The following is a 24448-nucleotide window of genomic DNA, read 5'->3' on the forward strand; positions in this document are numbered from 1 at the left end:
ATGACCTCAATGAAAACTACAACTTCTTCTGAAATTTTTTTAAAAATGTGCCAGAATTGGGCAAAAAAAAAATTTTTTTAAATGTTTTATTATATAAAGGAAGTAAAACAGACATCTGGTATTGACGTAATCATAAGGTCACTTATACCGCACGGTGCGCACTGTGAAGACAAATCTCTAAAGCCAATGGTAATTTTTTGATTATGTTCCCATTTCTTTCCCCAAAAATTGTATAGAAATGATTTAATCCTGTATATGTAGCCCCCACTGAGCTTGTTAGGGGGGACACAGGACAGTGGGGGAAATTCATATAGATTGTTACAGCAGATTCTGGTGTAAAAAGTTGCACCATTTGTTCATGCCAAGATTTTGTAACCTTTTTGTCCTTTACGTCACTGTACGCCACTTTGCTGTAAAAGGGGCGTGGCTTGTTTTCCATTTTTCCACTGCAGCTGGGTGTCCATAGGAGCCCCAGTTAGGCCGCCTGCAGAAGAGCGGGTCGGATCCGGCGTCGAGGATTCTCGCTGCGGGATCCGACCCGAGCGCCTGCAGGGACGAGATCGTACTCACCCACGCCTGTCGGCTCCGGCTCTTTCATGTGCCGGCTGCCGGGCAGAAATAGTACATCCGGCGGTTAGTTTGCTGCGCGAGATTTCGCGCGGCCGTCTGCATAGGATTGCGTTTGTTAACGCAATCCTATGTAGCCTTTGAGCAGCGGAAATCCCGCGGGATTTCCGCCCGTGTGCAGGCGGCCTTACAGAGGAAATATCCCCTGTAGTGGCAATAGTCACTAGCAGAACTGATCTGGATCTGCTAGGACCCTGCAGCTCTGCTGTAACAGGGGGCACCCAGCAGTCATGTGACCGCCGGCTCGCGTAGTGGAAGAAATACTTTCACTTCTTAGTACATAGTGCTCATTGAGTGCTATGTACTCCAGGAAAGGAGAAGGCAGAAGTGGTGAAAAACCGCTTCTCCTTCTGGCCCTCAGCTGTGACTGATAGCCGAGGACCTTACCTGCTACTGCTTGATTAAGGCTGAGGCTTTAATTGCGCGTCGTATATCTGCTATCAGCCGGGATTAAAGCCCAGGACCAAGCGCCGTTTATTTAACATGCTTGGTCTTTAAGGGGTTAAGACGCTACACCTGCTTTGATTAACCCCTTAACACTACAGGAAGTAAGTGTACATCCTGGCTGGGGGCACTTATTGAAAGAGAGCATTAACGTACATTCTAGGGATGCCACGGCTCACAAACCAGCGCCATGCTGAACCAGGTGACAGCTGTGACCGATGGCCGGCCTCCAGCTGAGCAGCGGGGTTCAATGAGAACGCTGATCCCACTCTTAACCCCTTATATGCCGCCATCAATGTACATCGCGGCATGTAAAAGGTTCACAGAGGGAATGTGCTCCCTCTGTGACATCATCGCGGAGGGCCGATGGCTTGCCATGGCAACCGAACACTATCACTATTGTGAGCGATACTGCAATGCATTATCAGAGCTTTTATGGTTCAAGTCCCCACAGGGGCATAAAAGAAAAAGGGTAAAGTAAAAAACGCAGGCAAAATGCTTATTCTGTCTGTCAAAAACCCACAATAAAAGTGATCAAAAAAGCCGGATGTACCCCAAAATGGTAACAATAAAAAACACAGCTCCTCATACAAAAAACAAGCCCTGACAGAGCTCCGCTGCGTCCTCGTGGCCAAAGTAGGCTGTGTCATTAAGGGGTTAACCAGTACTGGTCACATGACCTGCGCGGACCAGTCAGAGCAGCATGTAATATCTTAGACTGATGCGTACTAATACCCCGTATGCATCAGGTAGTCAGAGAGGCGCTGCGGCCATGTTAAGCGTCCAGGCCGGCAGGGTCACAACAACAGTGAGGCTGTCACATACAAGGACATGTGTGTCCTGCAAATACTAATGAGAACTGTCCTATTGGCTGATAACAGCGAGAATTAGAGCTCTCCACACAACAACAGACATAAATACTAACCAGGAGCTGAGCTGTGGTAGCGGCTAGAATGTCTGTTCTCCTGGGAGGTGCTATGTCACGTGGCCGGGAGATACCCATGATAGCTGAAGGACCTGTAATGACGTCACCATCATGTGATCACTATAGAAGGGGTGGAGCTTTACAATAGAGAGAGACTATAGGTTGATGTAGCCATCAGTCATATGTGGCAGATAAGCGGTGATTGAAGGACCTATGATGATGTCATCACCATGTGATTGCAGATATTTATAGTCCGCAACACTTCTGCTAGATTCAACCCAAACAACCAATCACTGTGAATCAGCCAACCCAAACAGCCAATCACTGTGAATCAGCCAACCTAAACAGCCAATCACTGTGAATCAGCCAACCCAAACAGCCAATCACTGTGAATCAGCCAACGTATACAACCAATCAGGTTGTGAATCAAGCACAAGTGTTGTGGAATATAGATATATGCCCATGTGATCAGCAGTAAGAGGCTAATGTGCCTGGGTGAATAAGCGGTGGCTGAAGGACCTGTAATGATGTCATCACCATGTGATCAGTCACGTGAGGGTCAGAGTTCAGCAGCAGGGAATATAAGTGGTGGCTGGAGACTAGTGAAGTTGTCACTGCCATGTGACCAGGCACATGAGGGGCGGAGCTTCTGTGCCGCGCTTTTTGTGTGAGGAGAAGTGACGATGTTTCTGCCGTCCTACAAGAGATGAGGGTTTTCTTCGTCCAGTAGGAGGTTATGAAGCCGCCAGAAACATATGATAATGGGTGATTACCGGCACAATGGCGGCTCACCCCGTCTATAACTATCAGACCTCCAGAACACTGGAGATGTATGGAGCTGTGTGAAAGTAAAGCAGCCCTATAATAGCGACCAATCACAGCGCAGCTTGTTGTGTAGTCTGCTTCTGAGAAAGCTGAGCTCTGATTGGTTGTTAGGGCAGCAGACAGTCTTCCTCATTTTGCCCCATCGAGCTCTGAAACATGGCTTGATGATAAGTGCGATTGGGCCGTGAATTTGCAGGGGTACAATCTCTTCAGAAGAGACCGAAGGAACCAGAAAGGGGGAGGGGTATGTCTGTACATCAAATCGAACTTGAAGCCGAGGCTACGGGAGGATATAGGGGTAGGAGAAGAACAGGTGGAATCTCTGTGGGTAGAAATACAGGGAGGAAAAAATAACAAAATCCTGATAGGGGTCTTCTATCGACCACCTTAAAAGCAACAGAAGAAACTGAAAACTTACTACTAAGGCAGATAGAAGAAGTGTCAAACCGCAACGAAGTAATTATCATGGGGGACTTTAATTACCCAGATATAACATGGGAGAACGAAACCTGCAAATCTCACAGGGGTGATAAGTTCTTGAGAGTAATTAAAGAAAATTACCTGAACCAACTTGTGCAGGAACCAACAAGAGTGAGGGCCATTCTGGACCTAGTACTAACTAACAAACCGGAACGTATAAAGGGGGTGCAGGTTGAGGGGCACTTGGGGAACAGCGACCACAATATAATCAACTTCCAGCTGTCAATCAATAGGAAGCCTTATCAGGGAGAGACAAAGAAACTAAACTTTAGTAAAGCAAAATTTGATGAGCTTAGAACTACTATCGGTAACACTAATTGGGACAACATCCTCAAAAATAACGGTACAGAGGACAAATGGGAAAAGTTCAAAAGGATCCTAATCGCCTCATGTGAGCAGTTCATTCCCTTTAAAAATAAAAGAAACTCAGCTAAAAGGAAACCAATGTGGCTCGACAAGACGGTAAGAGGGGCAATAAACGAAAAAAAGAAAGCGTTCAAACTACTAAAGCAAGAATGCAGCGAAGAAGCGCTAAAAGCGTACAGGGAAAAAAACAAAATATGCAAAGATAAGATCAAAACTGCCAAGGAGGAAGCAGAAAGACGGATCGCAAAAGAGAGCAAAAACAACCCGAAGCTATTTTTCAACTACATTAACAGCAAAAGGATTTGCAGGGAGAGCGCTGGCCCTTTAAAAAAACAATGCAGGAGAAATCATTGATGATGACGAAGGGAAAGCAAATCTACTAAACAGTTTCTTCTCAAGTGTATTCACCAAAGAAAAGGAAATGCCACACAAGATGCAGGGGAATAAAACGAACCCCTCACAAAATATCATACCTAACGCAGGAGGAGGTGCGGAAGCGTCTAAAGAAAACTAAAATTGATAAATCGCCGGGCCCAGATGGATTACACCCAAGGATACTAAAGGAACTAAGTGACGAGATAGCTAGGCCGCTATACCTAATATTTCTAGACACTATCAAGACCGGTGTAGTACCATTGGACTGGCGCATTGCCAACGTGGTTCCAATTTACAAAAAAGGGAGCAAAAGTGAGCCTGGTAACTACAGGCCAGTAAGTCTCACTTCAGTAACGGGAAAACTTCTAGGGAATTCTGAGAGACGCCATCGATGAGTACCTCAAGGAGATTAAGGGAATAACTCCTCACCAGCATGGATTCATGAAGGGTCGCTCATGTCAGACAAATCTGATCAGTTTCTACGATGAAGTAAGCTCTAAGCTGGACCAGGGAGAATCTATTGATCTTGTATATCTGGATTTCTCTAAAGCCTTTGACACCGTGCCACATAATAGGCTAATATACAAAATGAGACAGCTTGGATTGGGTGAAAACGTGTGTACGTGGGTAAAAAATTGGCTCAATGATAGAAAGCAGAGGGTGGTAATAAATGGCTCATACTCTGATTGGACCACAGTCGCTAGTGGGGTGCCACAGGGTTCAGTACTAGGCCCCACTCTGTTCAACATATTTATCAATGACCTGATAGAGGGGCTGCACAGCAAAATATCAATATTTTCAGATGACACAAAATTATACAATATAATTAATGCAACGGAGGACAATGTGCGGCTACAAACGGACCTGGATAAGCTGGGGGCTTGGGCAGAAAAATGGCAAATGAAGTTCAATGTTGAAAAATGTAAGACTATGCACATGGGCAGGAGAAACGGATGTCACAAATATTCACTTAATGAGGTACCACTAGGGAAAAGTGATATGGAAAAGGATCTGGGGGTATTAGTGGATAATAGACTAAACTGGAGTAACCAATGCCAGTCAGCTGCTGCAAAGGCAAATAAAGTCTTGGGGTGCATTAAAAGAGGTATAGGGGCGAAGGACGAGAACATTATCCTTCCATTATATAAGGCACTTGTCAGGCCTCACATGGAATACTGCATACAATTCTGGACACCGGAGCTCAGGAAAGATGTCACAGTGCTTGAGGGGGTTCAAAGAAGGGCAACTAAACTAATACATGGAATGACGGGACTGGAATACCCAGAGAGGCTATCCAAATTGGGACTATTTACTCTAGAAAAAAAGAAGGTTAAGAGGCGACCAAATAACCATGTATAAGTACATGAGGGGACAACACATGGATCTCTCCCGCGATCTGTTTACACCCAGGACCACGACGGTAACAAGAGGACATCCGCTACGATTAGAGGAAAGTAGGTTTCATCACCAACACAGAAAGGGGTTCTTTACTGTAAGAGCAGTTAGACTGTGGAACTCTCTACCGGAGGAAGTGGTGATGGCAAAATCCATAGAGGAGTTTAAATGGGGACTTGATGTCTTTCTGGAGAAGGATATTACAGGATATAAATATTAGGTTAAGTGTCAATCCTGGTATATAGGCAGGTAGGAACTATTAGGGGTTGATCCAGGGAACAGTCTGATTGCCATTAGGGAGTCGGGAAGGAATTTTTCCCCCAAAAGGGCTAATTGGCTTCTGGCCTTGGGTTTTTTTTGCCTTCCTCTGGATCAACACAGTAGGATAGACAGGCTGGACTAGATGGACAATGTCTTCATTCGGCCTTACATACTATGTTACTATGTTGTGTTCACCAGTCGGCGAGCAGTAATGGCACCTTGTTGCTGTGGGTTTATAACATGATTCGTTCTATTTGTTTTATCTCATGACTTTGCAATGTTATCTGTTCCTTTTGTTTAGGTTGGACAGCTGTATTTGCCATGAAAAGGTTGGCATAGTGCGGTGCCATGTTACTGCCCATGGCGGTCCCGGTGAGTTGCAGGAATATCTCTTTGGCAAAGGAGAAATAGTTGTGTGTGAGGATGAATCTAGTGAGCTGTAACACGGATTCAGAGGCAACCCCATTGGCCTCAAGGTGCGCCTGGCATAGAGCTGATGAGTATTATCATACTGAAGGGCAACTTCAAGTTGCAGCATCACAGAAGAATTTGGGAGTACAAATTTATGGTCATGTTTGACACCCTCAAGAATGGCTTAAACCTCAGCACGGGATTCTTGCATAAGTGAAAAATATGAAAGGTCTGAAGGAGGTCAAGGGGGATGTCCTCCTCTGAATTATTAAAAACTGGGTTTTTTTTCTTATTTTTATTTCCTTTTGCTTTAAAACTTCATAAAAATTCAGATCTTGACTTATAATCATATTGCCACCCACTAGGTGGTGCTGCATCTCCTTCCATGTGCAGGTTGAAGGAGAGATAAGACATCATAAAACTCTCCTGAGCTCAGTAGACTGATTTACAATTTGTGTCTCTGTTTGTTTGTTGTTTTAGGTTTTGAGTGCAAAAAATTTCTGTGTGTGAACATTTATTTAGATCAGGAGGAGTGTGTCCCCCCTGCATCTGTATGTTATAATTATGTGCCATCCAAACTAGTTTCATTCAGTAGCCTAATGAAGGGGGGCAAGATATCCCCGAAAGGTTGCTGTAACATTATGTAATTTTATTAGCCATTAAAAGGTCTCAGATCTACAAGATCATTTGGTTTCTCTCATTGAGAACAATCACACATTGCTCTACTGGCTAACACGTTACCCAACCATTTTTTTCATATATATATATATACATATATACATATACATATACATGCATACACACACACAGCGTGGAGTCAAAAAGACGGATCCAGCGCTATATCTAAATAGTATTGAAATAACAATAGTGGACACGCTAAAAATGCTCACAATTGCCCTCATCCACTCCCGGCCCGATTATTGCCTGATTGGCCTCCCCTGCACCAGACTCTACCCTCTCCAATCCATCCTGAATGCAGCAGCCAGGTGTTACGGTACTCTGATCCCCTCCTCCCCCCCCCCCCCCCCCCTGAGCGCCAGATGGGGTGCCCTGAACTTACCGCACCCCTGTCCCTGTCTACTTGCCTTGACCTGGCTAACCCCAGGCGGACAACTGGGCAGTGGTCCCTACCCTGGCTAGTGACCTGGCGACAGCACTAGATGGACCTACTAACGGGGGACAGAGTACCGACAAGGAAGGCAGATGGAGTGACCAAACAGACAAAACTAAGCACAAGGCAAGCGGGGAAAGGAGGCTGACAAGCCAACTAGGGAACTGACTGAGACTACTGCAGACAGGACTGACTAGGAGCTGACAGAACCAGCTAGGGAACTGACTGAGAACTGCAGACAGGACTGACTAGGAGCTGACAGAACCAGCTAGGGAACTGACTGAGAACTGCAGACAGGACTGACTAGGAGCTGACAAAACCAGCTAGTGAACTGACTGAGAACTGCAGACAGGACTGACTAGGAGCTGACAGAACCAGCTAGGGAACTGACTGAGAACTGCAGACAGGACTGACTAGGAGCTGACAGAACCAATAACTGGCAGTGAGCTCAGGTCACTGCCAGCCTTATAACTACAGAACTCCGCGAAGGGACAAAGGGTTTCAACAAGGACTTGTGGAAAACCCTATGCACTTTCCACATGGCTGGCAACTCAAGTTCGTACGCGAGCGAGTTAATTACATGCGTGATGGTAAAAGGGCCTACAAAGCGCGGCGCCAGCTTTAAGGATGGGACCTTAAATCTTAGGTTCCTGGATGACAGATACACCTTCTGACCCACCCTGTAAGGTTCCGAAACTGAGAGGCTTCTCCCACTGCGCAACTGCATGCGAGACCCCACTACCTCCAGGTTCTTCTGTACTTCCTTCCATACCCCCTGCAGCTCCTCAGTGGCGACATTAGCTGCAGGACAGGCAGATGGGGTAGGAAGAGAAGTAAGGAAACGGGGATGCTGGCCATGAACGCACAAAAACGGAGAGACCCCAGTGGAAGAACTGGTGTGGTTGTTCAGCGCAAACTCAGCCAACGGCAAAAATTCAACCCACCGATGAGCCTTTTCGCTTGCAAACAGCCTTAAATATTGCACCAAATCCTGGTTCTTCCGCTCAGTTTGACCATTAGTCTGCTGGTGGAATGCTGAGGAGAATGAAAGCGAAGTCCCAAGGTTTCTGCAAAAGGCCTGCCAAAACTGCGCCACGAACTGAACCCCACGATCGGAAACAATGTTCTCAGGGACTCCATGGAGGCGAACAATTTCTTTAACGAAGACCTGAGCAAATTCAATCGCCGAGGCAAGTTTCTCTAACGCCACAAAATGGGCCATCTTCGAGAAACGGTCCACCACCACCAGAACAGTGGTGAACCCCTGTGACTCTGGCAAGTCAGTAACAAAATCTACCGAAAGGTGCGACCAGGGGCACGACGGCACAGGCAACGGTCTCAGAGGACCATCCGGAAGCCGCCGGCGATTCTTGCCGCGAGCGCAAACAGAGCACCCCCTTACGAAGTCATGTATCTGACGAGACATGCCAGGCCACCAGTAGAGCCTGGAGCAGAGATCCAGAGTCCCTTGCACTCCCGGATGACCCGCGAAAGCTGACAAGTGGGACTCTTCGATAACCGTGATGCGTAATAATTCTGGCACAAACCATCTGCCCTCTGGAACCCCTGGGGAAGCGTCCTGCTGGGCACTCTGAAGGCGGGGCATGAGCCCAGAGTCCACCGCCGCAACCACAACCCCAGGTTCCAGGATATTTTCGGGAGGCAGCAACTCACATTCTGGCAACCCAAAGCTCCGCGAGAGAGCATCAGCCTTGACATTCTTAGTCCCCGGGAAATACGTCACTACGAGGTTAAATCTAGAAAAAAACAATGCCCACCTGGCCTGACGTGCGGTGAGTCGCTTAGCGCTGGCGAGGTATACTAGGTTCTTATGATCGGTGTACACTGTGACGGGATGTCTAGCGCCCTCAAGATGGTAACGCCACTCTTCTAAGGACCACTTGATGGCCAATAGCTCTCGATTGCCTACATCGTAATTCCGCTCTGCCGAACTGAACTTCCGTGAGAAAAAGGCACATGGACTGTAGCCAGCCCTCCCGCTAACCACCTGGGACAACTCAGAGCCAGCCCCCACCTCAGACGCATCAACCTCCACGAAGAAGGGGAGTAGCGGGTCAGGTTGGACGAGCACCGGGGTGGCCGAGAACGCCCTTTTGAGACGATCGAACGCCCCCAGGGCTTCAGGTGACCATCTTACCAAGTCAGCCCCCTTCCTGGTAAGGTCGGTCAACGGTTGAGCGATGACCGAGTAATTTCTAATGAACTTGCGATAGAAATTCGCAAAACCTAAGAACCGTTGGAGTGCTTTCAGATTACCTGGTCGGACCCACTGGGAGATAGCTGCCACCTTATCTGACTCCATTTGCACGGAAGTCGGAGAAGTTACGTACCCTAGAAAGGACACTTGTTGAGTGCCAAACAGACATTTTTCCAATTTGATAAATAGCTGGTACGTAACCGGGTTAGTACCAACCTAAGGTGCTGCACATGAGAGTCCCAGTCAGGAGAATATACCAGAATGTCGTCGAGGTAGATGACTAAAAACCACCCCAGGACGTCGTGAAAGACCGCATTCATAAACCCCTGGAAGACCGCAGGGGCATTACAAAGGCCAAATGGCATCACAAGACATTCAAAGTGTCCTAACAGGGTATTGAATGCCGTCTTCCACTCATCCCCCTCGCGGATTCGGATCAAATTATAAGCCCCTCTTAAATCTAGTTTAGAAAACCAGTGGGCTCCCACCACCTGATTCAGGACGTCAGGAATCAGAGGCAGAGAGCACTGGTTCTTGACTGTGATCTGATTCAAGGCCAGATAATCAACACAAGGCCTCAATGTCCCATCCTTCTTCTCGACAAAGAAGAGACCCGCCCCAGCAGGGGAACGAGATGGCCTGATATGATCTTTGGCCAGGGACTCTGTAATATAGACCTTGAGAGCTTCGTGCTCCCACCGGGATAAGTTAAAAATGGCTTCCTTAGGGATAGGCTTATCTGGAATAAGGTCTATCCCACAATCCCACTCTCTGTGGGGAGGCAGGGTCTCCGACAGGCTTTTAGAAAACATCCCAGAAGTCCGACAAGTATTCCGGAACGAGCGTGGCATCTACTGAGCAGAGAGGAAGGGGAGCAAGATGGCCATGGCAGGATGGTCCCCAATGAGTCAGTTCCCGGGTGGTCCAATTGAATTGGGGGTTGTGCAACGCCAACCACGGCATCCCTAGTACCATGTCTACCGACATTTTCTCCATCACCAGGAATGATAGTTTTTCCGAGTGGAGAATCCCCACCGTGAACTGTAACACTGGGGTCTTCCATTGTACCAGGCCCGTAGCAAGAGGGGTAGCATCAATGCTAGTAAACCGAATTGGTGTCTTCAGCGCCACCAATTCAGCCATCAGGGGTCTAACGAAACACAGGCTTATCAGGTTAGCGGTCGCTCCGGAATCAATAAACGCCTGCCCTGGTCAGGAAAAATTCCGGAAACTAACCTGACAAGGTACCAGAAGCTTAGGAAGTACCTGAAGTCCTAGACGATCCTCCCTACAATCGCCTAGGACTCTGAGTTTTCCGCCGGTTCCGCCTGCGAGCGAGGACGCCTCAGGGGGCAGGTTATCACCCGATGTCCAGCTTTCCCGCAGTAGAGGCAGAGATGATGCAACAATCGAATCCGGCGTCGCTCTTTGGGGTCCAGCGGGTCCACCTCCATGGGCTCGGGAACCGAGACTGGTAAGGAAGAAGAGGGAACAGGACAACCGACCTCCCTGACTCTACGGGCCTGTCTATCTTGCTTCCAAGACCTGAGCCTCCTATCTGCCTTCACTGCCAGCTCCATAGCCTCTTTTAAGGACCCAGGAACGGGTTGGGAAATCAACAGGTCTTTTACCGCATCCGAGAGGCCCTGCAGGAAAACGTCTTTCAGAGCGCTATCGTTCCATGCCGTCTCACCCGCATAGCATCTGAAGTTGGAGCAATAATCCTCCACACAAAGCGACCCCTGATGTAACGCCAACAACCAAGAAACCGCCAATCCCGCTCGGTTCGGTTCATCGAAGATACCCCCGAGTTCCTGAAAAAAGGAGTCCACAGACTGCAGGCACGGGGAACCCTCAGGAATGGAAAAAGCCTAGGTCTGGGCAGCGCCCCGCAGCAGGGACATTATAAGCCCGACCCTCTGGGCCTCCGACCCGGAGGAACGGGGGCGCATCCGAAAAAACAAGCGGCAAGCTTGTTGGAAAACAAAATATTTGTTCCTCTCCCCAGAAAACACCTCAGGAAGAGGGCACTTGGGGTCTGGACTGGTCGAGGCGTCGGGCTCTGCGACAACCCTCGCTGCTCCTGGGCTGTTATCCGAGCAGATAAATCCTAGACCACCGGCACCAGGGCTTGCAGTTGGTTCGCGAGGGAGCTGATCGCCTCCATAGAAAACAGTTTTAAGAGCCAGTTATTATGTTACGGTACTCTGATCCCCCCCGAGCGCCAGATGGGGTGCCCTGAACTTACCGCACCCCCTGTCCCTGTCTACTTGCCTCGACCTGGGTAACCCCAGGCAGACAACTGGGCGGCGGTCCCTACCCTGGCTAGGGACCTGGCGACAGCACTAGATGGACCTACTAACGGGGGACAGAGTACCGACAAGGAAGGCAGATGGAGTGACCAAACAGACAAAACTAAGCATAAGGCAAGCGGGGAAAGGAGGCTGACAAGCCAACTAGGGAACTGACTGAGACTACTGCAGACAGGACTGACTAGGAGCTGACAGAACCAGCTAGGGAACTGACTGAGAACTGCAGACAGGACTGACTAGGAGCTGACAGAACCAGCTAGGGAACTGACTGAGAACTGCAGACAGGACTGACTAGGAGCTGACAAAACCAGCTAGTGAACTGACTGAGAACTGCAGACAGGACTGACTAGGAGCTGACAGAACCAGCTAGGGAACTGACTGAGAACTGCAGACAGGACTGACTAGGAGCTGACAGAACCAATAACTGGCAGTGAGCTCAGGTCACTGCCAGCCTTATAACTACAGAACTCTGCCCAGTGGCGGAGAGTGGAAGGAGCCAACTCCCCCACTCACGGTACAAGAGAGACAGAGGAGCGCGGCCGCCACCCTACGGGCGGACACTCCCACGCCGCTGCACGCCGGCCACCCCACGTCGCTGGGGAAGCCCTGACGTCAGAGCTCCAGGACGCCGGAGCGGCGCGCGCTGGCCGCGGGACCCCGCGCCGCCCTGCACGGTAACACCAGGCTCATCTTCCTGTATTCAATTCACACTTACTACCGTTATCCGTAAAGCTCTCCACAGCACCACGCTGCCCTACATTGCTTCCATCATTTCAATCTATCACCCAGCCTGGGCTCTCCGCTCTGCTAACGAAACCATACTGAGCGCCCCTTTATTTTGAACCTCTCATTCCCGCCTCCAAGATTTCTCCAAAGCAGCACCAGTCCTCTGGAACGCACTATCAAAGGCTATCCGGGCAATCCATGACTCAGGCATGCCGTAAAAACTCACTTCTTCAGGGAAGCATATCCCATCTCCTAAACCAAACCCCTCTGTACGCCACCTGATAACATGCGCCCTGATCTACTGACTGCAATCCCTGCTAGCCACCATAAACTGCCCCTGCAGTCATACCGATTCAGCAACTATACGGCCTGACCATTGTCTATGTGTATAGCATCCCACGCTCTCCACCTCGCCATACCGTGCACTATGTTAGCTCGTTGGAGCAGGACCCTCACCCCTACTACCGGTTAGATGTAACCGGGGTTTTGTATCTGTTCATACTGGACAAGCAGGATAGGAATTTTCTGATAAGCAGTGGTGTCGTCATCTGCTGAGCTGGATGGATGGAAGCCGACTGTGTTTTCACCCTGTTTACCACTTGAAGTTACAATAAGTAAGTGTTACTGTAATCCCTTCCTGACTCCTGGAGCTCCTTCCCACTGGGGGACCTGCACCACACAACACCGACCCCAGCATATAACAGCCAGTCCTCCATCATTTACTGTAGTGCAGCTGTGTGGGGGGGATTATGGACTGTAACCACCGTGACACCACCTGTTCCCATGATGGAGCGCTCCAGCTCATTGCTGGATGATTTGCTATTATCGTAGCAGGAGACCACTTCCAGTACGCTTTCCATACTTGAGTCATAGCGGTCCCGGAAGAGACACGGAAAGCGGATGTCTGCTTCTCACATGTTGCTCTTCAAGTTTGCTATTGGGTTTTACGCTCTCTTACAGGAGCCACAACACAAAATTGAAATCCATCTTCCGGGACCCCCAGTGCGCCATACCATTGTGTTGCGCATGCATGCCTTTCTTTTCAAATATGTTCTTGCTATATCAGTATAAGACACCAGTACTGAGATATAATGTTAGATCAGTCTTTTTAACTACACCCTGTATATAGTGGGTGAGGATTCCTGCCTCCCTCTACAGTAAGGTAATCACATGCTAAAGAACTTTTCAACCCAACGGTCTCAGATTTTTATGAGATTCGTTAGGATAGTAGAGGGCATAAAGTAATTTACAGATGTAACATTTTAGCCCTCAGTGATGCGCAGTATTCATACATTAGGGTTGCAAAGGTGACATTTTTAGTTTACCAGATCAACAATAGAAATTCATAACTTTGCTTCTAATTATGGTAGAACTTTCATCTTGGGCTCGGTTTGAAGCTGATGGCACACACATTTCATAAAAAATGTTTTATAATAATTACATTCTTCATTTCATAGTCATGTGATGTAAACATAAACCTTGAATACCTAATAAAAGGGAATGTTCATTTTTGGGGGGGATATGTAATACAGGTGAATGCACTCTCTACTTTGTGCAAGTTTAAATTTGGAAACATGAGTTAAAAAAAAATAGTAAAGTGTTTTTGCACACCGTCCAGTCATGACACCACACATGGAGGTTGACCTCTGTAAGGACAGGAGGGAGGAGAGATTAAAGGCACCTCTCCCAGCTCCAGTGCAGATATAAGCAAGAGAGATCCCTCTGATATAATCATGCATCCAGGAGGCAGCATTCAGCCTTATCTGGGTATAACATTTAGGCCTCTTTCACATGGGAAAACTGCAACGTTGCGATTTTGTAGCGCTTTTTTGCTGGGATTTTCGGAGGAGGGGGGGTGCTTGAAGTATAAGCCCTATCCCGATAATAGGACCTGGCTGCATAAAAAAAAAGAATACATCACCTAGCAGGCGCTGTCAGCTTCCTGCACGTCTCCCATGAAGCCTGACGCTCGGACAGACTTGCTTGAACAACGCTTCTTAGGTGAGTTTTTGTTTTTTTCTAAGCAGCTAGGGCTTATTTTAGAGCTTATTGCAGTAGGATTTCCTACTGTAAAAGTTGCATCGCACCGCACGAAAACCGTATTTTCGTCCGATGCAACAGAAAGGAAGGCTCCAGATGGAAAACATGGGCTACAAAACATCGCAAATCGCGCTATTATTTAGCTACACACGATTTTGCTTTCTCGCAATGTCGCAGGCTACTAAACATCGTTAATGTGAAGAAACCCATTGGAAAGCATGGGCTTCACATGCATGCGATTTGTAGCATTGTTGCATCGCTAGAAAATTGCGGGATTATGTTGCCTGTGTGAAATCGGCCTTAAGCTCACAAGTTCTTGGGAAGTGGGTGCTGCTCCTAGCCTACAACTGTGCTCAGTAAGGCTAACCTACCTCAGTAAGCACCAATGACTCGGGGCCAATGGAAGCAAGGCTATCACGATTCCAGGATTGCTGGAGATAGGTAACAAATAGAGATGAGCGAGCATGTTCGTCCAAGCTTGATGCTCGTTCGAGCATTAGCATACTCGAAAGTACTTGTTACTCGAGCGAGCACCATGCGGTGCTCGAGAAAATTTTGCCGTCTCATCCCGCCATGTTTAGCGGCTTTTTTAGCCAATGGACATGCAGGGAAGGCTTTGGCACCGCCTGCTATAACGCGCCAACCCTGTGCACGTCTATAGCAGTGAATGGCTGGCCGGATCAGGTGACCTAGGATCATAAAAACTCAGGTCACCTGATGCTCGCCTCACGCAGAGGCTGGATTAGCTGAGGCACAGAACTGCTGTGAATGAGGGAGAGCGGTAGTGTAGGTTAGAAGGAGCGTTAAGGCAGGGATCCATATTCAAAGAACCAAACAGTCCATTTTAGGACTACAACTCCCTTTTGTGTATCATCAGTTTGGCTGCCTGGGACCAGTAGTGGGCACAAAGCATTCACAAGCATCCCGGCTGTATACTGCATACTGTTACCGGTTCTATACAGTATACTGCTACTGGTGTACACAGACTATATAGGAACTAACAAAACTCCTCTCGTTTTTCATTTTTTTTGTTGTTTTTGGCTGAAAGGATTTTTATGATAGGTCCAAATGTATGTACTGTTGATCCGCACTATATAACAAGACTATACTCATTTTACACCGTATATTTTTGGCTTAAAGCGTACATAAAATACCCTTAGTGTGTGTCCTCTCGATTCGTACTATATAACAAGACTGTACACATTTTACACTGTCTATTTCTGGCTTAAAGCATACGCAAAATACCTTGCAGTTTGCGTAGCATTTTGACGCAGTGCATTATACAACATGATCAACACTAGGGGTAAGGGTCGAGGATGAGGACGTGGGCGTTCGAATGAGGGTGTGGGCAGAGGCCAAGGTCCTGGGCGGGGTGAAGCAGTGCCTGCTGCTGAGGGAGAAGTAGAACGCTGCGTATCTACGCTCCCTAGCTTCATCCCACAATTTGCAGGCCTGCGTGGTACACCATTATTAAAACCACAGCAGTACGATCAGGCGATGATGTGGATAGCGGATAACGCGTCCAGTAATTTGTCTACCACCGAGTCTTCCACGCAGTCCACTCTCGTTAGCCAAGAGACTGGACCTGTGAATCCTCATGCTGATCCTCCTTCCTCCCAGCCTAGTCACTCCAGGAAAAGGAGAGATTCAGAACAGGCATACTCACAGGAACTGCTCTCAGGTCCCTTCCCTGAGTTGCAAACAACAGTTCATGAGCCACCTGAGGAGTTTGTCGGGACCGATGCCCAAAATTTGGACCTTTCACAGTCTCAGGGTGATGAGGGTGGGGACTTCCAAGTAGTGTCTCAAGAGGTATTTGTTGATGATGATGATGAGACACAGTTGTCTGTGAGTGAGGTTGTTGTTAGGGCAGTAAGTCTGAGGGAGGAGCAGACTGAGGATTCAGAGGAAGAGCTGGTGGATGATGAGGTGACTGACCCGATCTGGGTTGGTAAGCCTACTGAAGACAGCGCTTCAGATGGGGAGGCAAGTGCAGCACCATAACGGGTTGGAAGAGGCAGTGGGGTGGCTAGAGAGAGAAGCAGAGCCAGAGCAAGTAATCCCCGAACTGTTCCCCAGAGCACCTTTTAGCGGCAAGCTCCTGTGCAGAGGGCTAAATGTTTGAAGGTCTGGAGGTTTTTTAATGAGAGCGCGGACGACCGACGAAGAGTGGTGTGCAACCTGTGCCATAGCAAGATCAGCAGGGGAGCCACCACTACCAGCCTGACCACCACCAACATGCGCAGGCATATGATAGCTAAACACCCGACGAGGTGGAACGAAGGCTATTCACAGCCTCTAGGTCACACCACTGCCTCTTCCTCTGTGTCACATGCTGGCACGGAGATGCAATCCCCCTCCCAGGACACAGGCACGAGCATCTCCCACCCTGCACCCATCCCTTCACCTGCATGGTTCTCCACTGACTCCACCAATGTGTCCCAGCGCAGCGTTCAGCTGTCCATAGCACAAACATTAGAGCGCAAGCACAAATATGCAGCCACCCACCCACATGCACAATTGCTAAACGTGCATATCTCCAAACTGCTGAGTCTGGAGATGCTGCCATATAGGTTGTTAGAAACTGAGGTTTTTTTCGCAACCTCATTGCGGCGGCCATCCCTCGCTACTAGGTCCCCAGTCACCACTATTTTTCCCGCTGTGCCGTCCCTGCCCTACACCAGCACGTGTCACGGAATATCAACCGTGCCCTCACCAACGAGGTTACTGGGAAGGTCCTTGTAACCACCGACACGTGGACAAGTGCTGGCGGGCAGAGACATTACATCTCCCTGACGGCACATTGGGTTAACCTGGTGGAGGTTGGGACTGAGTCTGACCCTGGGACCGAGTCTGACCCTGGGACCACTCGCATGCTACCCACACAGAGGATTGCGGGTCCTAGCTCGGTCATGGTTTCTCCGGCTTATTATGCCACCTCCTCCAACCCCCCCCCCCCCCATCCACCTCCTCCTCATCCACCTCTCAATTACCATCTGTGAGCATGTTGCCTTCAGTCGGTAGCTCGAGGGGCTGCAGCACTGCCATGGGGAAGCATCGATAGGCCGTGCTGAAACTCCTAAGCTTAGGTGACAAGAGGCACACCGCCCAAGAGCTGTTACAGGGTTTGACGGAGCAGACAGATCTGTGGCTTTCGCCGCTGAACCTCCAACCAAGCGTGGTCGTGTGTGACAATGGGTGTAACCTGGTGGAGGCTCTGCAGCTTGGCAGACTAACACACGTGCCACGCACAGCTCACGTGTTCAATCTGGTGGTTCAGCGCTTTCTTAACAATTGTCTGAGCTGCTCAGCAAGGTGTGTCGCGTGTGCGCACATTTCAGAAAGTCCACCACAGATGCTGCCACCCTCAGGACACTGGAACAGCACTTCCAGCTGCCAGTTCACCAACTGTTGTGCGACGTGCCCACGCGCTAGAACTCAACTTTGCACGTTTTGTCCATGGTTTATGAGCAGTGTAGAGCAATTGTTGAATACCAGCTGCAACATGCCCATCAGAGTGGTAGTCAGCCTTCGAATTTCTTCACAGAGGAGTGGGCATGGATGTCTGACATCTGTCAGGTGTTAGGAAACTTTGAGGAGCCAACACAAATGGTTAGCAGCGATGCCACCATTATCAGCGTTAACATCCTGCTGCTTTGCCTGCTGAGAAGGTTGCTGCTAAGCATTAAGGCCGACGCTTTGCGGATAGAACAGTAAATGGAGGATGACAATACGTTGCTTGATAGCCAGACCACCCTCAGGTCTGTTTCTCAGCGCGTTTTGGAGAAGGAGGAGGAGGGGGAAGAGACTGCTGCCCACACTGCAGAGGGTACCAATGCTACTTCCTTTACATCTGTTCAGCATGTATGGGCTGAAGAGGAGGAGGAGGAGGAGACAGAGTCATCCTCCTAGTGAGGACAGTGATGTGTTGCATACTGGGACTCTGGCACACATGGCGGACTTCATGTTAAGCTGCCTTTCCCGTGACCCTCGCATTAGACGCATTCTGGCCAACACGGATTACTGGGTGTTCACCCTTCTTGACCCACGGTATAAGGAAGAGGAAAGGAGAACGAGAGTAATGCAATACCACAAGGCCCTGGTGGAAAAGCTGATACTAAAGTTCCTATCTGATAACGCTAGCGGTAGAGGACATAGTTCAGTGGGCCAACTAGCAGGGGAAACGAGGAGAACAGGCAGCATGTCCAGCACAGGCAGGGGAACACTCTCCAAGGCCTTTGCCAGTTTTATGGCACCCCAGCCAGACTATGTCACCACTCCCCAGTCTAGGCTGAGTAGGAGGTAACAGTGTAAAAAGATGGTGAGGGAGTACATAGCCGACCGTACCAACGTCCTCCGTGATCCCTCTGCTCCATGCAACTATTGGGTGTCAAAGCTGGACAAGTGGCACGAACTTGCACTGTACACCTTGGAGGTGCTGACCTGCCCTGACTCTAGCGTGTTATCAGAGAGGATGTTTAGAAAACAGACAATCACTGGCGTTTTGTAATAGTGAGGGTGTGATGTCCCTTGATCATCTGCAATGCCTGGACCTCCTGCAGTTCAACTGAATTGAACTTGGATCACCATAGTAATTATTGTACTCCATGTTTTGCTTTGGTTGATCCTTAGTAGGTCAATAAAATCAGAGGTGAGAGAAAAAATGTACAAAGACACAACTCACAGAAAAAGAAGCCAAATATACATCACCTGATACTGCAGGGCAGCGCAATCACCACAGCCCCTAGTAGCATTCAGTTCTCTCATATTGCAAGTAGGCTGCCTGCGTGCTACTAGGGGATGTGGAGATTGGGCTGCCCTGCAGTATCAGGTGATGCTTACTTGGCTTCTTTTTCTGCGAGTTATCCTTAGTAGGCCCAAGTGTTGCCGCTAAAATACAGCTGCAATTACTGCCACACGGGCGACAGTGATATCGCGACTACAAAAATACTGCAATATCGCAGTTTTGTACACGTGATTTTGTAGCGTCAGTGATGCCTTTGTGAAGAATCTTACATGACATTGCTGCCCGTGATTTTATCAAGAGAAAGTTAATAGGAGTTTGTAATGTTAAAAATGCATTGCATAGCACGAAAATCGCAAGTTCGTGCTACGCAATGCGATAAACAAGGAGGCTCCATAGGGACACATGGGCTACAAAAAATAACACAGCAGAAAAATAGAGCATGCCGTGGTTGTTTTTTTTCTAGCAACATAGGATCAGACAAAACATCACTAATGTGAAGGAACCCATTGGAAAGCATGGGCTTCAAACACATGCAATCTGTAGCTCTATTGCATCGCGAGAAAATTGTGCGATTCTCTCGTCTGTGTGCAAGACTATTTCAAGTAACTGGCACTTATTTTATATTTCAAAAAAGGAAAACTGCAGCCATATCACGTGTCTGTAGTCCAAGAGCTGCTTGCAATGGATTTGGAGAAACCTGTACCATATGGTTTATGGTTTCACAGTTCAGTTGATGAACATCCAGTGTCTTCAGACTTTACATGGTTTACCGATAAACCCACATTTAATCTAAGTAACTATAAACTCACACAAGAGCATGTATGGGCAGAAAAACCCACATAACATTTATATGGAGCCATTAAAAATTGTGAGTAAATCATCAATCCCCTTTCATTAGGAAACAGACAACAATGAAGAAGTTCTTGCGGTTTGTTAGCGAGAGAATAACCCAGGAGAACGGAAAGATTTGCTGTGTTTTACGTTTTGGACTTAATCCTAGTTGTGGCTTATATGCACCGATGTAGACAACTGACCAAAGTATACAAGTGCGAAAAAGGCTTTATAATAACAGCTGGAGGCCGTTTGTGCCGAACCCGCATACTTGATCCTCAAAGAGAAATGACAGATGTGAATCTATTACGTTTAACAAATTATTGCAAATTCAATTTATTGTTTTTTGTTCTTCACTTCCATCACATTTAACATATGTGAATATATCAATATTTGATCCGTATTCATACATAAAGTTTATATGGGGTGTCCTTACTTTTCTTTCTGTTACTCTGGATTCCCCTACAGTATGGATGGGGTTATAAAAACAGTAAAAAAAAAAAAAAGGGAGGCCCGTGGTGGTAATTCAGTGTAACTGAAAACAGACAAGGTTCTTCTTTTCATCCTTATATCCACAATACTTTTCCTCCATGGATCCCAGGGAAATATAATTTGGGTATTTGGCAAATCCAGGCGAATTCCACCCAAAAAGAAACCAGGTTTAAATGTCTGAATAAATTTGATGTGTTGCCTTTTTTTTCCTCCACATTCAAAAAAAATAATGTGGTTTGTTCTCAAAGTTAATTCTAGGTTTAGCTTCAAAAGCTAATTTGACTTTAACACATTTTCTACATCTTCAACATCAAAACGGCTTTAGTCCTGTGTGAATTCTTTCATGTCTAACAAGGCTTGATTTATTTGTAAAGCACTTCCCACACAGGGAACATGAATACAGTGTGAGGGGTTAATTCACGTTTATGCCTTATTGACTACAGCGACTCCATTTTGTATTCTTTGCCTTTGCTAAATACATGTGTAAGGGGTTAATTCTAGACTTTCTTCCCCTTTTAATGAAAATAAGAAAATACATTTAATTTCTTCTTCTTAACAAGCTCACTCCTTATCTGTTCTGTTCCCGCTATATGACCCTGAACTTTTATTAACCATCCTCCCATATATGTTATCCTGTTTTCTTGTTCCTGTTCCGAGAAGCGCGTCCAAGGACATTATGTTTTGATACAGTTGTCACCGGACATTGATATAAGAAATGTCTTTGAAAGATATATTGTTCAATTAAAAATCTGCAGATGTTATGTAGCCTTGAGCATGCCTGGGGCATGCGCAGTAATCAAATCATACGTCAGCAAACTTTTCCCTATAACTTCTGTAATACTCTGAATAAACACACTTCACTCTGACAACTCATCCAGCATGTGGTTGTCCATTTGTGTCGTCTATGGGTACCCATATCTCAAGACTAATCTGGAGGCAGACAGCATCCGCTCTACGGTCAAGACTTGATTGACCCCCTACATTACTTGGCGCAACCAACGAGGGCCAGAATTTAACTCCTTACCTGCAGCCAATATCTGACAACCCTGCCTGCCGACCATCCGGACTAGGGGACACGGGACCTCAGATCTACAAAACACCGGTGTAAGGTAAGCCATTGACTTATCACTCAAAGATCTGAGCCCCCCTGTCTCCAAAATCCACGTGTCGACAGAGAGGTTTGTCGCTGCATGCGTATTGAATATTTCTGCCTGTGTAACTTACGGTGTTCTTAGTAACCGTGTTAGACGGAAAGAACCCACATGTGTATATTGCCATGCTGTCTGCTGGAACCATTGAATTGATAACTTTCTGTTGTACTCTGACTGCCGCACTCATTTTCCTAGCTGTCATTTGTTATAAGATCACAGAGGCCGCGTATAAAGGTGAGAGGTGGTTTCCTCTCTCTCCATAAAAAGTCTACTAGTAAACATCCATACCCTGCCAGCCGTAGGCTTGGCAGAAGGGACTGTGTCCTGATCTACCCGACGGACTGAGGTAGAAATAGCGGACATCGAAGTCCATAATACTAATAAGTGAATATTCATACCCTGCCAGCCGTAGGCTTGGCAGAAGGGACTGTGTCCTGATCTACCCGAAGGACTGAGGTAGAGATAGCGGACATCGAAGTCCATAGTGTCCTGCCAGCCGCGACCTGGCAGAAGGGACTTAAAAGGTCATCGCGACCGCCAGATTTACCGGTGAATCAAAAATGGCAAGTCCAATTATTAGTATGGGGTCTCAGTTCTTGACCCCTATTGAGATAATTAGGGAGAGAGAGGGGGAGGACAGTTATAAACAAGCCCGTAAAGTTTACCAGCTGATAGGGCTTAAAAAGGCAGGAACTCTTAACTATGAGTTCTGGCGGCAGTACGGAACAAAACACAAGAAAGCTATCAAAGACGCCGGTCTAGATAAAGGAGTAGAGGCCATAATCAAATATAGTAGAAAGGCAAACGTAGAACGGTGGGATTGTGAGCCGGTGTTTGAGGGCATACTTGTGTATGCACCACCCCCGGTGCGTGATCCGACCAGAATGCACCCGATTTTACCAACCGCAAGCAGCTCTGAAATTCTTCCTGAGTATCAGAGTTGTACCGCTGCAACTCCACCACAAGAGCCCCAAAGAGAAAAAAAACCTTATTGGCATTGTCCCAGGTGCGGACAACAAAACCCTTTACAAAAACAAACAGCTTTAACTATGTGTAAACAGGAAAAGAATGAAACCGTTGAATGTTATTTTGGCAGACTAGAAACAAAGGCTAGAGACATGGGTCTCACCCTCCGTACAGATGAAGTGTACTACCCAATGATGTGTGAAGCGTTCATGCAAGGCATTGGCCCATCATTAGCAAGTAAAATAAAAGCATGCACCCCTGATTGGCGACAAGCCAAGCCCGGAGACTTGTATAAAAAGGCAGTAGGGTTTGCTATGGATAAGAAGCGCCCTGCAGTGGCGGTCAAATACTATAGCAACCAGAGGGGGAAGGTGCAGCCCCAAGACAAATCCAAAAACAAAACACGCAAGTGTTACAACTGCGGCAAGGTAGGCCACCTGGCCAAGCATTGCCGCTGTCCCAAGAAACCTTGTAACCAGGAGACGGATCAGGGCGCCACACCCAGTGACAACGCCGCGTCGCCCGAATCCGTCCCAATGAAGTCCCGGCGATCCAGCCCCAGTATCCCTACCGTGGAAACAGAGGATAGAGGCACTCAGACTCTCGAGCCTGTTTCCATATGAAGTGAGGAAGTGCCCTTCCTTATAGACACTGGGGCTACAAATCCTGTCTCAAAAATTCATGTGAAATAGTAGAAATGTTTAAGGCAAAGAGTATGCCTATATGGAAACAGTTAGAGAAATAACAAAGGACAGACAAAGCAAGTTAGAATTTTGGGGATCTGAGACCCACAAAGTCTCACAGATTCAGAGATAAGCAAAAGTTGGTGAAAGTATGTTGATAGAAGGAGTAAGATACGTGTAGATACGGTAGTTATCAGAGAAAGAGAATTCTTTTATAGTTTGTGTCCCTAGGGACATAAAGCAAGTTCATGTAGAATCTGTGAATAATTATGTGTCAAATAACCGATATTGTGTGTCTTCATGTTATGTAATCTAATTTTTTGTCATACGTTTGGTCTTTTGTCCTTTTTTTTTGTTGTGTGAGCGTTTAACTATTCCTCTGCCGTCCAGGTTTGATTGGTGTGGTTTGGAGCCTGGATATTCTGGCTGTTTTCCAAAAATCTTAGTTCTGTTCCAGAGAGATAGAGGAATGCGTGCCTCTCAAGGCCAAAAAGATTAGAGTGGAGAACACTGAACGAGTAACCCTGCTTGCTTGAATAGAATGAAACCCGTAATGAATCCAATGAATCTTGCTGTTTTTGCTGTTCTTTGTGTAAATGTCAGTTTTGTAACTGGTCGGACGTGTGCATAATTGCTAAATGTGTGTTACAGTTGCATCATACCCTTACGTCCTGTGTGAACTCTTACTAATATTTGAATGAGACTTGACCGCATGAACGGATGAGAATTAATGACCCGTGTTCAGACTGTAATGTATGCATAATGTGTGTGATGTAGGCGCTGTGTGCTGATAATTTGGCAGCCTGCCAACAAGTCATAATTATACTGTTTCTGAGAATGCTCTATAGAAGAAACGTACGGACAGCCATACCTGTACTTACACCTGCTGCCAAACTCCGCACCTTTCTGGGCCTTGTTTTCATACTGCCCCCATTGGTCCACTTTGTTTTCGCTCTTATACAACTACTTATTCTTTTCTCTCACCCTTTTATACTTCATCCGTTGTTCTTTTCTGTACTGAATTTTCTGACCAGGTGACAGTATCGACACAAAAGCACAGGG

General features: G+C 47.4%; 1 protein-coding gene across 1 annotated transcript in view; it reads right to left on the reverse strand.

Moving 5' to 3' along the window:
* LOC136578717 (uncharacterized) overlaps positions 1 to 24448 on the reverse strand; it is a 91425-nt gene that overhangs the window by 11998 nt on the left and 54979 nt on the right. The window contains exons 17-20 of the mRNA XM_066578893.1: positions 10803 to 11252; positions 9696 to 10289; positions 7963 to 9444; positions 1997 to 2036 (exon numbers count right to left, since the gene is read on the reverse strand). Of these exons, the coding sequence (XP_066434990.1) occupies positions 1997 to 2036; positions 7963 to 9444; positions 9696 to 10289; positions 10803 to 11252 (2566 nt within the window). The remainder of the gene's footprint in view (positions 1 to 1996; positions 2037 to 7962; positions 9445 to 9695; positions 10290 to 10802; positions 11253 to 24448) is intronic.

Source organism: Eleutherodactylus coqui, chromosome 9 (genome assembly GCF_035609145.1).
Source record: "Eleutherodactylus coqui strain aEleCoq1 chromosome 9, aEleCoq1.hap1, whole genome shotgun sequence".
NCBI classification, from domain to species: Eukaryota; Metazoa; Chordata; class Amphibia; order Anura; family Eleutherodactylidae; genus Eleutherodactylus; species Eleutherodactylus coqui.